We start from the raw sequence: 18,609 nt of genomic DNA, 5'->3' as shown, positions 1-18,609 counted from the left end.
AGTTCAATGAGCCGGGTCAGTAACACACTGGGCAGTTCAATGAGCCGGGTCAGTAACACACTGGGCAATTCATTGAGCCGGGTCAGTAACACACTGGGCAGTTCATTGAGCCGGGTCAGTAACACACTGGGCAGTTCATTGAGCCGGGTCAGTAACACACTGGGCAATTCATTGAGCCGGGTCAGTAACACACTGGGCAGTTCATTGAGCCGGGTCAGTAACACACTGGGCAATTCATTGAGCCGGGTCAGTAACACACTGGGCAGTTCATTGAGCCGGGTCAGTAACACACTGGGCAATTCATTGAGCCGGGTCAGTAACACACTGGGCAATTCATTGAGCCGGGTCAGTAACACACTGGGCAATTCAATGAGCCGGGTCAGTAACACACTGGGCAGTTCAATGAGCCGGGTCAGTAACACACTGGGCAGTTCAATGAGCCGGGTCAGTAACACACTGGGCAATTCATTGAGCCGGGTCAGTAACACACTGGGCAGTTCATTGAGCCGGGTCAGTAACACACTGGGCAGTTCATTGAGCCGGGTCAGTAACACACTGGGCAGTTCAATGAGCCGGGTCAGTAACACACTGGGCAATTCATTGAGCCGGGTCAGTAACACACTGGGCAGTTCAATGAGCCGGGTCAGTAACACACTGGGCAGTTCAATGAGCCGGGTCAGTAACACACTGGGCAATTCATTGAGCCGGGTCAGTAACACACTGGGCAGTTCATTGAGCCGGGTCAGTAACACACTGGGCAGTTCATTGAGCCGGGTCAGTAACACACTGGGCAGTTCAATGAGCCGGGTCAGTAACACACTGGGCAATTCATTGAGCCGGGTCAGTAACACACTGGGCAGTTCATTGAGCCGGGTCAGTAACACACTGGGCAATTCATTGAGCCGGGTCAGTAACACACTGGGCAGTTCAATGAGCCGGGTCAGTAACACACTGGGCAGTTCAATGAGCCGGGTCAGTAACACACTGGGCAGTTCAATGAGCCGGGTCAGTAACACACTGGGCAGTTCATTGAGCCGGGTCAGTAACACACTGGGCAATTCATTGAGCCGGGTCAGTAACACACTGGGCAGTTCAATGAGCCGGGTCAGTAACACACTGGGCAGTTCAATGAGCCGGGTCAGTAACACACTGGGCAGTTCATTGAGCCGGGTCAGTAACACACTGGGCAATTCATTGAGCCGGGTCAGTAACACACTGGGCAGTTCATTGAGCCGGGTCAGTAACACACTGGGCAATTCATTGAGCCGGGTCAGTAACACACTGGGCAGTTCATTGAGCCGGGTCAGTAACACACTGGGCAATTCACTGAGTCACTGGGAGAAGCCTCACAATGTGGAATCTGTCGGGGTTGATTCCAAGACATGCTTCCCATTATTCCCTATTTTTGACTTTAACTCCTGCGACCTATATTTTTGGTTTGAGAGCCCTACGCTCTCCTCTGTCAGTGCTCAATGCACCAGAACATCTAAACAATATGACGAGAAAAGGCCACTCGGCCAGGCAAAGCTCACCCTTCCAGTATTCCACCTTGCCCAGCACCGAACTGTTTTACGGTTAGGGCCAGGAAATGGGATTTGGGTGCGTAGGTTCAGCTGAAGAGCCTGCACTGACAATGGTACAGTGGGCTCATTGACCTCCAACCGTGCTGTATTTTCAATGCTTCTGTGGTTATAACTGTACTGAATGTGCCTTAACGTTTGTGTCCCTACTCCCCAGGCAGATTATTCTAGACATTTCTCACTATTTGACCTTTTTTTTTTAACCCCTTCCTCCTAGGTCACCTTTGCCCCACACTTGGAATCATTCTTGTTGGTTCTCTCCGCTCCACCTCCCCTCCCCTCCAGTGCTTGCATACCCCTTTTGCAGCATGGCCACCAGACCTGTAAAATCCTCCGTGCGTACAGACTGGCGTTTTTTTTTTAAGAGTCTCGGCATAACCCCAGTAAATTCGTATTCCACTGTTCTACCCATGATTTGGTGTGAAGTTGTTTGATATTTGACAAGTATCGTATCGCCTACCTAACGTAGCCTTCAATGTCCCTTTCACAGCCTTTCCTCATAGACGGTTTCAAATTTGACCTCCGCGTCTACATCTTGGTGACATCCTGCGATCCCTTTCGAATTTATATGTACAACGAGGGACTGGCAAGGTTTGCAACGAGCAAGTACAGCGAGCCCTCAAGTAGCAACTTGGTAACTTTTCTTCCTGTGTTATTGCTGGGATTATTGTTATTGTATTTGAGTACACCATCATTTCTGCATCTTGTGGATGTACAACAGGCCTTTTTTCACAGAAAACTAACATAGCTGGGAGAAAGAAAGACTTGCACTTATATCACACCTTTCATGACTTCAGGGCCTCCCAAAGCCATTTACAGTCTATTAAGTACTTTTGAAGTGTCAATGTGGCAGCCAATTTTGGCACAGCAAGGTTCCACAAACAGCAATGTGATAATGACCAGATCATCTGTTTTTTAGATGTTGGTTGAGGGATAAATATTGGCCAGGACACTCCTGTTCTTCTTTGAAATAGTGGCGTGGGTTCTTTTACGTCCACCTGAGAGAGCAGACGGGATCTCAGTTTAATGTTTCATCCGAAAGACAGCACCGCTGACAGTGCAGCACTCCCTCAGTACTGTCAGCCTGGATTTCTGTGCTCAAGTCTCTAGTGATTTACATTAAAGCCTGTCATGATGGCCATGTTTGGGAACAACTGGCAGTCTTTATAAACTGATGCAGCTCAGACTAAAAATAAAACAAAAAAGGTGACTCAACTGTGGCTAACAAGGGAAATTAGGGATAGCATAAGATCCAAGGAGAGGACATATAATTTGGCCAGAAAAAGCAGCAAACCTGAGGATTGGGAGCAGTTTAGGATTCAGTAAAGGAGGACAAAGGGATTAATTAAGAGGGGGAAAATAGATTGAGAGTAAGCTTGCAGGGAACATAAAAACTGACTGTAAAAGCTTCTATAGATATGTGAAGAGAAAAAGATTGGTGAAGTCAAGCATAGGTCCCTTGCAGTCAGAATCAGGGGAATTACAGAGATAAGGAGGGGCGAGGCCATGGAGGGAAGCTTGTTTCACCCATGTCCCAAACCACTGAAGTGTCTTGTTTGTTAACGACAGGATGACATCTGCATGCACCTGACAAACTATGCCATCAACAAGCACAGCAAGAACTTTGTCAGAGATGGGGACGGTAGCAGCAAAAGGTACATTTAACAGGTTGGAAAGGAAACCCTTAACAGTAAGCCTACATTCTTTCACCATTTTCAGTATGCAGCAAATATATCCTAAAGATGCTATCAGTGTTGCTCTAATGGCTGGTTAAGGTGGTGCGTGGCTGGGCCTGTCACTGGATTGAAGAGTGTGGGACCAAACATCACTGGGAGGCTGGCTGGTTTGGTGGGAATCCTCGGTACTTAAACCCAAAGCTTTTGCGATCTAAAAGGAACTTTACTTTTGGTATAAGTCTGGGTGCCATGGTCATCATTTTCAGTTGGACTTGCCCAAGACCCAAAGACAGTCGGGCTGGCGAAGCAGCATGCCTCACTCTCCCTGTTTCAAAGGAGCTGTATGATGCCAGTTGTTGAAGCCTCACCACTTCAACTGGCTCTCGGCCACAGACAGGAACAGCTCATTGCCCAGTTGCAAGGTCTTGAAATTTATTCCTCAACAGACACGATGGGCCGAAGGGCCTCTTTCTGTGCTGTAAAACTCTATGACTCTCTATGAGACCCAGATGTTGCAGTGCTGATTTAGCCCATTATCTCGGGATAGTAACGAAAATCGGGCAACAAGAACAACAACTTGCATTTATATAGCCCCATTTAACGTCGTAAAACGTCCCAAGGCGCTTCACAGGAGCGATTATCAAACAACATTTGACACCGAGCCACATGAGGAGATATTAGGACAGGTGACCAAAAGCTTGGTCAAAGTGGTAAGTTTTAAGGAGCGTCTTAAAGGAGGAGAGAGAGGTGGTGAGGTTTAGGGAGGGAATTCCAGAGCTCAGGGCCTTGACATGCAGCCAATCCACTAGTTCACGCCTGGGTGGTAAGTTAAATATTTAGTATCTCTCTATCCCTGTCCATTCATATTGTGTTCTGACTTATACAGAAAACTGTCCTCACTTAACGAATGGTTGGAGCAGCATAGGCACAACACAACAAAGGTTTGGGCAGACATTGAAGACGTCATCGTTAAAACTCTAGTTTCTGCCTATCCGATCTTAAAGCACAATTACCGGACCTGTTTCTCCAATCACCTCTGTGGCAGTGCCTGCTTTGAGATACTAGGATTCGATATCCTAATGGATCGCAATTTGAAACCGTGGCTCTTGGAGGTGGGTTAAACAACAAACAAGGTCGTCGTCGTACGTGTCTTCACACTGTTCCCTTTGGGGAACTGTATGAAGTGGTGGAAGGATTTCTGGCCGCGATTAACGCTCCTTCCGTGACTGTAACCATCTTTGTACCAGCCCTTAGGGTGGTTAGTCCTATGGCGGGAGGGTTTTATGGGCTCCCACAACCCATACGAGGTGGGGGGGGGGGGCCACCCACACCCACGGATGCAAGTATCCCGCTGGATGTCAACCCAGAATTTAGAGCTGGAGCTCCGACTCCACTTGCCGGGACTGTCTGGAGCGGGGTTCGAAACCCTACACCTTCTGGCCCAGCGGCGGGGATGCTACCGCTACGCCAAAGGCCCACTCCTAACGAACAAGGTGTGATGATATCAAAAGACTGTTGGAAAAATACAGAGTGCAAGTTGAACTGCTGGTAAAAGAAGGAACTTGTATTTTTATAGCACCTAATCACACTCACGGGATGCCCCAAAGCACCTCATAACCAATGAATTACTTTTGAAGCGTACTCCCTGCTATTACATAAGCAAACAGGACAACCAGTTTGCGCAGGTCCCACAAACAGCAAATGACACAAGTGACCAGTAAATCTGTTTTTGGTGATGTTGGGAAACTCCCTGGACTTCTTCCAATGGTGGCACGGGATCTTTAACATCCATTAGAACCATCTTATGGAACCTCCGCTTAATGTTTCATCTGAAGGCCAACACCTCCAATAGTGCAGCGCTCCCTCAGTACTGCACTGCAGGAGCAGCCTGGATTATGTACTCAAGTCTCTGGAGTGAGACTTGACCCCACAACCTTTTGAGTCAGAGGTGAGCGTGCTTCGCGACCTCTACTACCTAGAAGGACAAGGGCAACAGGCGCCTGGGAACACCACCACCTCCAAGTTCCCCTCCAAGTCACACACCATCCTGACTTGGAAGTATATCGCCCTTCCTTCATCGTCGCTGGGTCAAAATCCTGGAACTCCCTCCCGAACAGCACTGTGGGAACACCTTCACCTCACGGACTGCAGCGGTTCAAGAAGGCGGCTCACTACCACCTTCTCGAGGGCAATTAGGGATGGGCAATAAGTGCTGGCCTTGCCAGCAATGCCCACATCCCAGGAAGGAATATTTAAAAAAAAGCCAAGCTGACATTTAAGGGGTAGCTGAGGGTCTGAGGGCCAGTGAGATTGACCGAGCCCTGATATTATGATAATGTTTCATTTTTGTGCAGCGGAGATGCTGTCAAAGTAACCTTGGCGAGTTGCTGCTGTGCATCCTTTACGCCATACATACTGCAGCCATAATGCGCCAGTGGTGGAGGGGTGGATATTGAACCTAGTGACAAGGGAGCCAAACAACCAAACTGCTCTGTCCTGGATGGTATCGAGCTTCTTGAGTATTGTTGAGGCCAGTGGCAAGTATTCCATCACACTTCTGATTTCAGTCTTGTAGATGGTGGAGGGGCTTTGAAGGGGGCAGGAGGTGAGCCACTCTCCGCAGAGTACCCAGCCTCTGTCCTGCTGTTGTAGTCCAGTTCAGCTACTGATGACATCCGTACACCGCACTTTCTAGCAGAAGTCACTGGCTAGTGATCGGGAGCAAGAACCATGATTTATTTCCTTCGTAACACCGAGGCCTTGAAGCCAATTGTAGTTATTCATTCACTGCCCCGGATGACATCAGTTAATTCAATGCACGCCAAATATCAATCAATGTTTGTATAGCTTCGTGTCACACCAGGCAGTCATTTTCCCACAGTGCAATACAGAGTCCCCTCGGCAAACAATTATTGGAATAGAACTGTGGTTTTGTACAAATGCGTTCAATAATGACGAGCCTGTGTGTTTTGCACCAACACATCCCACATTTTGCTTTCCAGGTGAACCACTCCCCCAGTTTCACTACAGATTCCAAGCTGGACCGCGAGGTGAAGGACAATCTACTGTACGACACGATTTGCCTGATAAACCTTGGGGCGAGCGACAAGCAAAAGGTGACGGAGGAGGAGCGGCGCAGGGTGCAAGAGCGTCTGTGGCACCGTCACACAACTCGTGAATTAAGGTATGGAGGAGGTGGTGTCCAACGGTTTCACTCTACAATTCTGGCCTCTCGCGCATCCCCGACTTCCTTCACCCCACCACTGGCGGCCGTGCCTTCAGCTGCCTAGGCCCCAAGCTCTGGAACTCCCTCCCTAAACCCCTCTCTCTCTCTCTCCTCCTTTAAGACGTTCTTTAAAACCTACCTCTTTGACCAAGCTGGCAAGGCCAGCATTTATTGCCCCATCCCTAGTTGTCCTCGAGAAGGTGGTGGTGTGCCGCCTTCTTGAACCACTAGCAGTTTGATACAACCGAGTGGTTTGCGAGGCCACTTCAGAGGCCAGTAAAGAGTCAACCACGTGGGTGTGCGCCCGGAGTCACATGTAGGCCCAGACCGGGTAAGGACAGCAGGTTTCCTTCCCTAAAGGACATTGGTGAACCAGTTGGGTTTTTACAACAATCCGGCCGCTTCATGGCCACTTTTACTGGTGCCAGCTTTTTATTCCCAGATTGTTTAAACTGAAATCAAATTCTCAAACTGCCCATGGTGGGATTTGAACTCGATGTCTCTGGATTAATAGCCCAGTGTCTTCAGTAGAAAACAGACTATTCGACAGTGGAGGCATCACAGCTGAGCCTGACCCTGGAGGGAAGCTTTCCTCTCCAGGGGAAATATTCCCGCTATCTTTACGATGGCCTGAACTCCGAATGACCAGAGAAAGTACGTGTCCACACAAGGACACTTTCCAGTGGTGGGGTGGGGGGAGGGATGGAGGAGGTGTTACCGAATAATAATTAGAAAGAGAGAGTACTGGCTGACCTCTGCAACCCCTCCCCCAGCCCAGGGCTACTAATGGGTTAATACTGTTCTTAATTACTGTTATAAATCCCATCATTCATCAAGAAACTACTTGTGAAATAACGCTGGACAGCCAGCTGGTGGCGCCGTCCAAGGAGTATAAATACTCGGGCGTCGGCTCCAGCTTGCCAGGGACATTTTGTAACACAAGGAACTAGTGAAGTACAACTAGACTTCCATGTTCTGAAACAAGTTGATTAAAGCCTTGCTTTATACTCAAACCAAGTGCGTAGTGAGTTTTATTACATCAATTACATTTTATTTACTTTCAATAAAGTTAATTGTACGAGTATAGAGTATATCTCTGGTAAATCTTTAAGGGGTAACTTTGCTCCGATCGTGGCGGCTCGTGAGCAGCCCATGCAATAGGACTACAACATTGTAGTCTTGCTTTTATGACCCACACTCGCTGATATGACGGCAGAGCTCGGAGCCTTGCCATGCAAACCTTCCCGCTGTATTCCTGCCCGTGACAGTGAATCAGTTCATTTGATAATGGGTCTTTTTATTTTTCCCCTTTTTGATAGGTTTAATGTTACTCACAGGACTCCTTGCATTTTCTCGCCTCCTCTCCTGAAGGTGCTGCAGTACAAGCTCCAAGAGCAACAGCTATCCCAACACCCACCCCCCTACTCACCCCTTACCCCCACTCCCCAATCCACCCTGCCCCTCACTCCATCCCACACCCAGCCCCACCAGTACCTCACCCGTGCAGATTCCTAATTGACGAGCCTCGATGATGAGTGATGGCAGGCTATTTGACTGTGTGAGGCATCGTACGAAGTCTGATCAGCCATGATCTCATTGAATGGCGGAGCAGGCTCGAGGGGCCGAATGGCCTACTCCTGCTCCTATCTTCTATGATCCTGTCCTCGCCTGATGCCGTTTACATGCACTTGGTCGGGGTCACTGAATATTGCTCAGAATGGGAAACCGTGGCTCATCTTCCCTCTTTAACCCCAGGAGCTGAAGTCAATTGCAGTGCTCCCGCACAGACCAGGGATCTAACCTGGGACCTTCCTGATCTATCCAGCTCACTGAATTTAAAAGTAAAATTTTCATTTTTTGAAAAGAAACTTTAATAATTGTGATTCCCTTCTCAGCTTATTACAGAATGTTTTCTATGTTGCCTTCTTTCCATGTGAGCCCAGATAGTGAGTGCCGGCGGGCTATTCAACATACAAGCAGGGGTCAATGAATAATGATCAAGAGCAGGAACCCTGGCCAATTTTACCCTCCCTCCCAGCGCAGGGGCACTGAGGCTAACTGTGGCACCGCAGTTGCTGACCCAGATGAGATCCGCTAACTTGGCATAGTCCAGCGGTTCACCCTGTGACCTTCTGGTCTGTGTGGCTCACGACCACACCATACGGTGATTAAGTCTCCTCCTGTAATGAGGGCACGTCAGCCACAGCTTGCATTTATAAACACCCTTCACTTGGAAAAAGATATCCCAAAGCGCTTCACAGAGACGCAATATTAGAGGTAACGATAAAGCAGTCCGATAACCCGTCTCCTGATTTCAAGTCTCGTTACTTCCACAGGCGGGAGCAGTACGAAAACTACCAGTTAGCCTGGCTCCAGCAGGTGGAAAAGTATGAAAAGGAGCACCTGGGAGGATTCCGTCGGATTTACCCGCAGTCCGACTCTCAGAAATACGACAATTACTTTAAACAAAGCGGATCACTCTTTCAGGAGACTATCGCTTCCAGAGCGAGGGAAGAATGTGCCAGGTATGAACTGTGGGCACCTGGGCAGGGAGCCATTCACGACCACCTGATAGCCATTGATGTGGCTGGGAGAGTGCCTTGTACAGAGACAGTAGTATTTCTTGTTTTGTATTTAATTATCCCGGCAATACATCCTAAAACTCTATACTGTACTTGCTTTTGCAGTAGCCTCACAGCACTGGCCATGGACCTTTAATGATTAATGGACAGTAACACCCAGATCCTTCTACCGCTCAGCAGCCTTGCTCAGCATTGGTCCTAGGACCAAGTGTATAACACTACATTTATCTATATTAAAACTATCTGCCAGAAATGGCCCCATTCCCTCATCACATCTTTTTTTTTATGATCAGCCATGATTGCATTGAATGGCGGAGCAGGCTCGAGGGGCCGAATGGCCTACTCCTGCTCCTATCTTCTATGTTTTTTCGTTCACGGGATGTGGGCGTCGCTGGAAAAGCCAGCATTTATTGCCCATCCCTAATCGCCCTTGAGAAGGTGGTGGTGAGCCGCCGCCTTGAACCGCTGCAGTCTTTGTAGCGGTTTGTTACAACTGAGTGTCTCGCTCGGCCATTTACGAGTCAGCCACATTGCTGTGGGTCTGGAGTCACATATAGGCCAGACCGGGTAAGGACAACAGATTTCCTTCCCTAAAGGACATTAGTGAACCAGATGGGTTTTTACAACAATCCGGTAGTTTCATGGTCACCATTACTGATTTATTTAATTCATTGAATTTAAATTCCCCAGCTGCCGTGGTGGGATTTGAACTCATGTCTCTGGATTATTAGTCCAGGCTTCTGGATTACTAGTCCAGTAACATAATCACTGTGCTACCGTACCCGTAAACAGCTATACAGAGGGAAGTTCATGTGAAATTTGGAACTATTGTTATTTATAGGGGAGAGTGCTTGGTGTGATAGCTCTGGTTTATTATCTACTTTCACTGTTCTCCCCTCTTCTCCTGAAGGGTGTGACTCGTCCTGGGGTCTGGCTCCATTGGCACCAGTTTTTCCTCTGGGGTTTTGTCCACAGGGCCCCTCTTTCATCTATAAGCTTAGATGAGTGAATATCGGCAGGCTGTTCAGCTGTGGAAGGAGTACCACTGCGCCCAATCCTGTCCTTGCACAATGATCCATGTAGGCACACGTTCCCGCAGGAGCGATCAGGAGCAGGAATCCTGGCTGGGGTTTTTCCCCACCCCCCTCACAATCCACGATTGCTGAGATCAATTCTGGGTCGTCAACTGGGGGAGACTTTTTACGTGTAGCTAGCACTGGGAATGTGAGAGATGCACGAGAGCTGCCGGGGGGCATAGATCTGTTTTGGGGGCGCGTTGATTGATCAGTTATTGGATGTTTTGTGATCAGGCAGCAATTGGAGGAGATCCGACTGAAAAACGAACCAAAGGAGCTGTTGGGAAAGGGGAAGAAATTGAGGGAAGCAAAGGACAGCAACCTGCAAGGGGAGTCGGGGGGCGAGCCCCCAACGCTGGACCTGCTCTCCAGGAAACACCCTGGTTGCCCATCCTTCAAGAAGTTAAAGAAAGAGGTACTGTTTCCAATTACTATAACTGCATGTTTCACTCGCCTGCTGTCTACCTACCAGGGGAACTGAAGCGATAGTATGTTAAATCTCTCGGGTTAAGTTCTTGATACTGCCCAGTCTTGTACAGGAATGCTCAAAGGGATAGAAGCTCCTCTACGGGTTGACTACTTTGTTAAATTAGCCAAACGTGGAATTTCATCCAAACATATTAGCCAATTTCTTGAAAACAGCATAAAGTGGAATTTGTAACCCAAAATGTGCCACCTGATAATATTTGCAATTTGAAATGATTGAGACAATGATGAGGCAGAAATGGGTTAGGGGCAATATTGGGGAAATCAGTTCACCCCACCCAAAATCCTCTTCACCTCTCCTGAATGTGCTGACTCATGTTTAACTATGGTTGGACCAGGTGCCATCTGGAGGCCTGGTGAGCCTAGTCAATGAGTGTCAGCGGACTGTTTGACTGTGATGGCCAAGCTTGATGTGGGGTGGGCTTCGGGCGGGCAGGAAGCCCCCATCGCGTCGCCAGTCTAAGGCCTGGGCGATTCCAACTCCCGGGGCCTCATTTTAATATGATTGATGGGCTGCCCACCGGAATCTGAGCAATGAGTCAGAGAGCTTGCCTCCAGGTTTTCTGATGCCTCCCTGGAGGTCCTGGTGGAGAAGGTCAGGGCAAGGAGGGAAGTGCTGCTTCCCAGTCCCCACAGGAGCATCCCCAGGGCCAATACCCATCAGGCCTGGATAGGGTCAGCACCAGCAGCATTACTCCCAGGACTTGGCTTCAGTGTAGGAAGAGGTTCAAAATGTAATTATGGGTGTACCAGGTAGAATAGCCATAATAAGCTTTTAAATTATATATATCCACATATTGATACTCCTTCTGCAATGGCTATACAAGGTCATACCTAGAACAGTGGAGACATTGGACTGGATTTTACAAACTTCGGCAGGTCCATGGTGGGTGACGTTGGTGGCAGGTCCCGGCCCCACTGCTGGCTCCAGCACGCTGTGTAGAATGAATTTCCCTTGATTGGGCTTGTTAAGCCCGCCCAGCGAGTTTCCCGGCCAATTGAAGGAAGCGGGTCTGATGACGTCATTTGATGACACGTCATCAGCCGGTTCCCTTAAAGGGACCATGGCCAACTTTATTTTGACAGTTGTGCCGTCAGTGTTCTACAGCATTTGAGGTGCTGCAAACGCTGACTAGCACTGCACAGAGGTGCACGGCTGCACCCAGGCTCTCCCATGACTCCCTCCATATGCTTATGGAGGGAGTCACAGCACACAGGGAGGTTCTCTTCCCTTCCAATGGGTGGAGAAGACCTCCCGAGGAGATCAACACAGCCTGGTTGCACATTGCAGAGGAGGGCACACGCAGGGATGTGGTTAGGAGGACCTGGGTGCAGTGGCGGAAACCTTTTAATGATCTCAGTAGATCACGAAACGTTAGTACAAAGTCATTCTCAACCTCATAGAAACATAGAAGATAGGAGCAGGAGTAGGCCATTCGGCCCCTCGAGCCTGCTCCGCCATTTAATGAGATCATGGCTGATCATCCAAATTCAGTACCCTGTCCCTGCTTTCTCCCCATATTCCTTGATCCCTTTAGCCTTAAGAAATATATCTAACATAGAATATATCATCCTGCTGTGCTTCTCAGTACATCACTCTGCCTTCCCTACCCTACTCCTGTACATCCTTACTCACACTAACTTACCTTGCACCTCCACCCATCCCTCTCTCTCTATCTATATTATCACATCCTCATCTCGCTAGCCACCCCTCACACTCACCCCCTCATCCTAATGCAATCATACCAACTAACAACAAGGGTAGCCACTTGGGTGTATTATCCAATGTTGATGTAAAGTTTCTGTTAATGTGGTGTCAAACATTGAAACCTTTATTTTCAACACTTTGCGTTCTTGGACAGATTTGTGTGCATCTTTGGAAGTGGCTTAGCAAGTTGCAGTGAATGGTGAGACATAACATTACCCCCCGCAATGGTCACGAGTGTGAAAGGAATGGCTTGGGCATTGTAGGGATGCTTTATGGTGTTGGTGTGGGTGTGGTGCCAACCTGGCACATCATGTAGCAACCAGGGTGTACAGATCAAGTGAAGTAAATCTGGCTATGGTGAGGCCATCCCTGGCCTCCCGGGCAGCAATGTGGTCGGGTGCTGGTGCCCTGTGTCCTGTGCAGCATCAGTTGATTGAAGAGAAGGTTGGTGTTGTTGGTGCTGCTGGTGTGCCTGGTGATGCTGGTGTTCGGGCTGGTTGTGGTGGGATTCTGAGGCCAAAGGTTAGAGAGTATAAAGTGCACCGATGCTGATGGAATAGATGGCAGGTGAAGTAGAGATGACGGAAGCGATCTGTCAATGGTGGGAGAGGTAATGAGGTCAGACTGGATGGAGACTTGTGTAAAGACTTGCAGCATTCTGCATCTGTAGTGGAAATGCAGTTTAGAGAAGCTAGTGGTTAAGGGAACATTTCTCAATCAGCTGGAAGCTTTGACTTGACATTTGAAGCTGTCAACTCGTCAGCTGATTCAATGGCCAATGACCTCCCGCCTCAGCTTCATAAATGAGGTCTAGGCACAGCGGGAAACCGGTGGGCGACCTGTCAAATTCAAAAAGCTGGGAAAAAAGCATTAAGTGGCTGTAAACAAGCCACTAATGATTTTAATTGCTTCCCCCGCCGCTGCGTGTCGGGTCTGCTCAGCACTGACAGACCCGACATTTGGGAAAGGCGCGTGGCGGCGGGTTGACGGCGGGGTCCCGACCTGCTGTCAAAAGAAAACACTTTCCCATCCAACCCACCACCGATCGCGCCCGCTGACCCCCCGAAAAATTTCCCCCCTTACTTCGCTAACCATCCATAAGCAGAGATAAGATGTATAGTAAATCAATCGGGGAGACTGTAGGGAGGCAACGATATGGGTCTTGTGTTATGGATGCACTGGGAAGAGACAAGAAGGAATGCCATAACTGACACCCACGGTTTCTCATTAGTGAGTACAATGAACAAGAAACAGATGTTATTGCGCAGACTCGTTGAAGGGAGATTAACCAGATGTAGTTAGAATACGTTGACATAATGGCGTTATTTTCGGAGGACGTAATTAAACATATAAATGATACACTGGTGCTCCTTGGGGACTATTGATCTACTCTGGTTGAGGTTACTATAAGCAGTCAAGACGACACACTTGCGACCTCCTGAAGGAGTCCTCGGTAAGTGAGTATCATTAATGCTTACATCTCCTATGCATTGCTCGTAAAGGGTAGTGTTTTATTATCTCATTGACTTGATTTAATTAAGAGAATTAACCAGACGTTTTTAATGTTTCCTAGTTCTCAAACTTGTGTTGGGGGTAAAGGATATACGACAATATCCTATTACACTTCCACATAAACCCAACGAAGAGCGGCAAGGGTGAGTACAGCTCTTCATCTCTCTCAACAACACGTGACAACACCCACTCCCCCACCACTCTCAACAATTCCCTCCCATCCATCACATTCTTCAGCATAACCTCACATGGGCACATTGCAGCCTCTCTCTTTCTCATTCCAAACACACTCACCTCTTCCTTTGCACTCTTCACACCACACACTAACAGCGTTCTCTCCTCACATCCTAGCACTCGCACAACCACCCACTCCTCCTGGGACTCCTTTCCTCACTTCACATTCCATACATTTGGCTTTACATTCATCGCCTCCCCATCCTCATTCCACCTTGCTTCTTCTCCAGCTCTCACCACCTGCACTATTTACACAGACCCTACATGACGTAATAAAACTCACTACGCACTTGGTTCGAGTATAAAGCAAGGCTTTAATCAACTTGTTTCAAAACGTGGAGGTCTAGTTATCTTTCACTAGTTCCTGTTTACACAATGTCCTGAGCAAGCTGGGCCCACGCCCGAGTATTTATACTCCTTGGACGGCGCCACCAGCTGGCCGTCCAGTGTTATTTCATGAGTCTTTCTTCATGGCTCATAAGATTCATAACATTACATATCTCCACTTACCTTTTCAACAGCCACCCACTAACTCGCGCCCTCTCTTCCTGCAGAAGAAAACGGGCAGAATAGCAAGGAGAAGACCAGGACTGGAGGAGGAGTACCCAACACGTAGCCCTCACCCAAGCGAAGCACGAAGCCCTGGAGATTTGTGTCCCAGGCAAAGACCTGAGCATCGGGGAAGTCGAGGCTGGCAGCTTATCTCCGCAGGGTATCTGCATGTTACTTGTAGCCCTTCATTCACCTCATTCAAATATATAGCATCCTTCACAACTTCAAACTGCATTGTCAAGATTGCCACCTGCTAATGTCCAGCCTCTCGGAGCCATCCTAACGCTTGTCCCGTTTCTCTTTCCTCTAGGTCCTCCTCAGCACCTGGAGCCTGCAGAAGAAGATAACTTGGAGGAGGACAATCCTCTTCAGGATGCACCGTCACGTGCTCCCATCACTCCCAGGCACCATCTCAGACATTGGTACTCCGCATGGGTTAGGCAGTGAGCCACGACGGTCGGCTCCTGGTGAAAGAACCAGCAGGCGTGAGCAGCAGCAGATACTGCTGGCAGAGACAGCCCAGAGAGACCTCGCTGGAGGGCAAAGTCCTCGCCTGCTGTCTGCTGGCCAGGACAGAGACAAGGATCTCCGGGGCCCAGCCATGAAAATAAAACTGTTTTCCTCCCACAAGCAGCTATACCATGGCTGGAAGTATGGAGGAGTCTGCTTCCAGCCTGTCTGGTGTCATCTCATTTGGCAGCAGCATTCTACATTGCAGAGTGTGGCCACCTCCAGGGATGGTACAGCTAGGCCTTCACAAGATAGTCAGCATCACCAGCCTTTGCAACTTTGATGGAAGCTCAATGGCTACCATGCAGGCTCCAGGCTCCACCTTGGGGAAAGAGAGAGAGAGAGAAAAAAAAACAGCTGTCCACTTTGGACAGATTAGTGGACGGAATAAACAGGGGCTTTCAAGGAGTCACTCACTCTCTGCAATCTGCTCTCCCGCAGATCAATGGAAGTGATGATCTCCCCCCTCCCCAGGGAGAGGCAGTAGCGCGATGGACACAGTATGTGTTGCCTTCTCTCAGGATGTCAGCACACATGCTCCTTCGCTATGCCCTCAACCCGCCATGGTGACCGCTAGTCAGCTGGGCCAGACTGCTCCGGCAGCAGGCACGGCATAGCAATCTGCAGCCGGGACCTCACGGGCTGAACCAGCCAGAAGTCACCAGCCACAAGCATCTCAAGGGTGCCTACATGAGCAAAGGCAGCCTTCCACCAGCTTCGCTGAGGCCACGAGAGGATCACCTCGTAAAACTTGTAGAGTTAGGAAACCTTGTAAGAAAGGCACGTGGGTTGACATTTGGGTGATTTATGAATGGAAGGCAATTATTGTGTTGGGAATTAAATTCATCACATTTATCAGTGTGGTTTCATAGCAGTTTCTGAGTCTGCGTTGTCACCATGTCATTGAAACCATTCAGCCAACTTTCATATCAATGTTCTTTAATGGAACATTAATGGAGTGCTGAAGAAGGTAACGAGGACTGTTAATGCAGAGGAGCTTTGTCTAACTTTTCAGAGGAGGGTATGAGCAGGTCACTGGAAGTGCTGACTCCTGGCATTTCTGGCTGCAAGGCGTTGTGTTGGCTCTCCTTCTGCTTCTACCTCGTCTTCTCCTAAGTCAGTGCAAGTGTCAGCCGTGGCTCAGTGTCAGCACTCTTGCCTCTAAGTTAGAAGGTCATGGGTTCAAGTTCCACTCCAGAGACTTGAGCACAAAATCCAGGCTGACTCTCCAGTGCAGTAATGAGGGAACGCTGCAGTGTCGGAGGTGCCATCTTTCAGGTGAGACGTTAAACCGAGGCCCCATCTGCCCTCTCAGGTGGATGTAAAAGATCCCATTGCGCTATTTCGAAGAAAAGCAGGGGAGTTATACCCGGTGTCCTGGGCCAATATTTATCCCTTAATCAACATCACTAAAACAGATTATCTGGTTATTATCTCATTGCTGTTTGTGGGAGCTTGCTGTGTGCAAATTGGCTGCCACGTTTCCTACATTACAACAGTGACTACACTTCAAAAAGTACTTCATTGGCTGTGAAGTGTCCTGAAGTAGTGAAAGTTGGTACAGAAATGCAAGTCTTTCTTTCTCGTCAGGTGATGTTTGTTACTCTGCCTCGTCCAAATGCAATCCCCTCTGGCACCTGAACCTCTGCCTCTGCGGCCTTAGGATGTGCTCCATAATCATTCTGGTGGTCCCGTGGGATTGACTATATCTGTGCTGCTTGGACATGGTGGAGGGTGGGGGTGTCATGAGCCACGTGTGTAAGGGGGTATAACTTGTCCCCCACCAGCCATCCTGTCACGTTGGCGGAAGGGTTGCATACTGGGGAGACGGTTGCGTGTCACAGCAAAATCGTCCCTGTACTCTTTCCAGCAGCAGGAACCCTGGCTGCGTTTTAACAAAAAAATGTCCTTCCTTCCCCCGTGGTGCTCATGTCAATTGCAATGGCCCAACCACAACTGAAACCAGCTAACTCAACAGAGACTGGAGATTGAATGGGTTGGATGGCTAAGTACACACCAGGCCTTGCATTTACTCCCAGGACAGGAAGATCCAAGCTTTGCCTTTGTGGGCCACCTAGGCACATACCACGGAGCCTCAAACACCACACCGAAAGTTTAAATCCACGTTCCCATGAATTTACCTCGATCACCAGTTACTGATACCACCAGATCTGGTTGTTATGGTTATGGAGTTACCCACCAATGAGGTGACCGGCGCTAATAAGACGCTGCTCCTTTTCAAATCACTGGGCCCCACAGGATTCAAACCGGACAAAGCAGCGGCTAATAAGCACAGACAGGGCTGAGTTGCCTGGGTTTCGTGGGCTGGGTTGTCGGGTGCAGAGGCTGCATGTGGCTGTAGTTTGGTGACTCCTACACTAGGCCCAGTGGAGCCTGCTGTCTGTTAGTCGATCCTTCTCTCCCTCTAGAGCATCCATTGGGCATACACACAAGTCTAATCTTATTTCCTTAATTTTTTAATAGAAACATAGAAGATAGGAGCAGGAGTAGGCCATTCGGCCCCTCGAGCCTGCTCCGCCATTCAATGCGATCATGGCTGATCATCCAAATTCAGTACCCTGTCCCTGCTTTCTCCCCGTATTCCTTGATCCCTTTAGCCTTAAGAAATATATCCAACTCCTTCTTGAATATATTTAATGAATTGGCCTCAACTGCCTTCTATGGTAGAGAATTCCACAGGTTCACCACTCTCTGGGTGAAGAAATTCCTCCTCATCTCTGTCCTAAATGGCTTACCCCTTATCCTTAGACTGTGACCCCTGGTTCTGGACTCCCCGACCATCGGGAACATCCTTCCTGCATCTAGTCTGTCTAGTCCTGTTAGAATTTTATAAGTTTCAATGAGATCCCCTCTCATTCTTCTAAACTCCAGCGAGTACAAGCCCAATCGACCCAATCTCTCCTCAGATAAGAATCAAGCCAGACATAGGATTGTACCAGAGGGTGGGTGAAGATGATTGCAACTCGTACTGATTTTGATCGATACCTATTATCTTTTAATAAGACGAGTTGGAACTGAGGGTGCAGTGGGTTAGAGGCTGGTCTGTCCACAATGGGACCTGGGTTTCAAATCCAGCTGAGCCTGACGGGAGGAGTAGCTCCTCTGTCTGTTGGCCATAAGGATCCAACGTCAAAGCGGTTTGAGCATTCTCAAGGCAGTGTCTACACTGCCCCTAATTTGGTACTAAATTGGCAACCTCAATCAAAGAGGTTACAGGATGGCTGGTGTGGGAACAATGAGATACTGATGCAATAGGGCAGAATAGACAAAACCTGCTTCTGCATATAACTGTGCTCTATGTGACCGTGGGATGCCTGTTGCCGCCATTGTGTGCTATTCCATTAACATCCCTCACCTTGACGAGTACAAACTTTGCTGGAAAATTCCACAAAAAGGAATGGCTGGAATAGATTTGTCCAGTGAAAGATGTTAAATGATACCTCTTT

The 18,609-nt window shown here is 48.7% G+C and overlaps 1 protein-coding gene across 5 annotated transcripts in view; it reads left to right on the top strand.

The window, feature by feature from the left end:
• LOC147097422 (tubulin polyglutamylase ttll6-like) overlaps nt 1–18,609 on the top strand; it is a 68,519-nt gene that overhangs the window by 18,755 nt on the left and 31,155 nt on the right. For all 5 annotated transcript variants that reach the window (XM_085972392.1, XM_085972391.1, XM_085972394.1 and 2 more), the window contains exons 7-12: nt 2,071–2,214; nt 3,150–3,235; nt 4,143–4,368; nt 6,259–6,440; nt 8,819–9,007; nt 10,375–10,555. In XM_085972392.1, the coding sequence (XP_085828518.1) occupies nt 2,071–2,214; nt 3,150–3,235; nt 4,143–4,368; nt 6,259–6,440; nt 8,819–9,007; nt 10,375–10,555 (1,008 nt within the window). The remainder of the gene's footprint in view (nt 1–2,070; nt 2,215–3,149; nt 3,236–4,142; nt 4,369–6,258; nt 6,441–8,818; nt 9,008–10,374; nt 10,556–18,609) is intronic.

This window comes from Somniosus microcephalus, chromosome 32, assembly GCF_052327205.1.
Source record: "Somniosus microcephalus isolate GS21.2 chromosome 32, FLI_Smic_1.0, whole genome shotgun sequence".
Classification (NCBI taxonomy): domain Eukaryota; kingdom Metazoa; phylum Chordata; class Chondrichthyes; order Squaliformes; family Somniosidae; genus Somniosus; species Somniosus microcephalus.
Note: the sequence above shows the minus strand (reverse complement) of the source record. Positions and strands in the feature narration are given on the sequence as shown.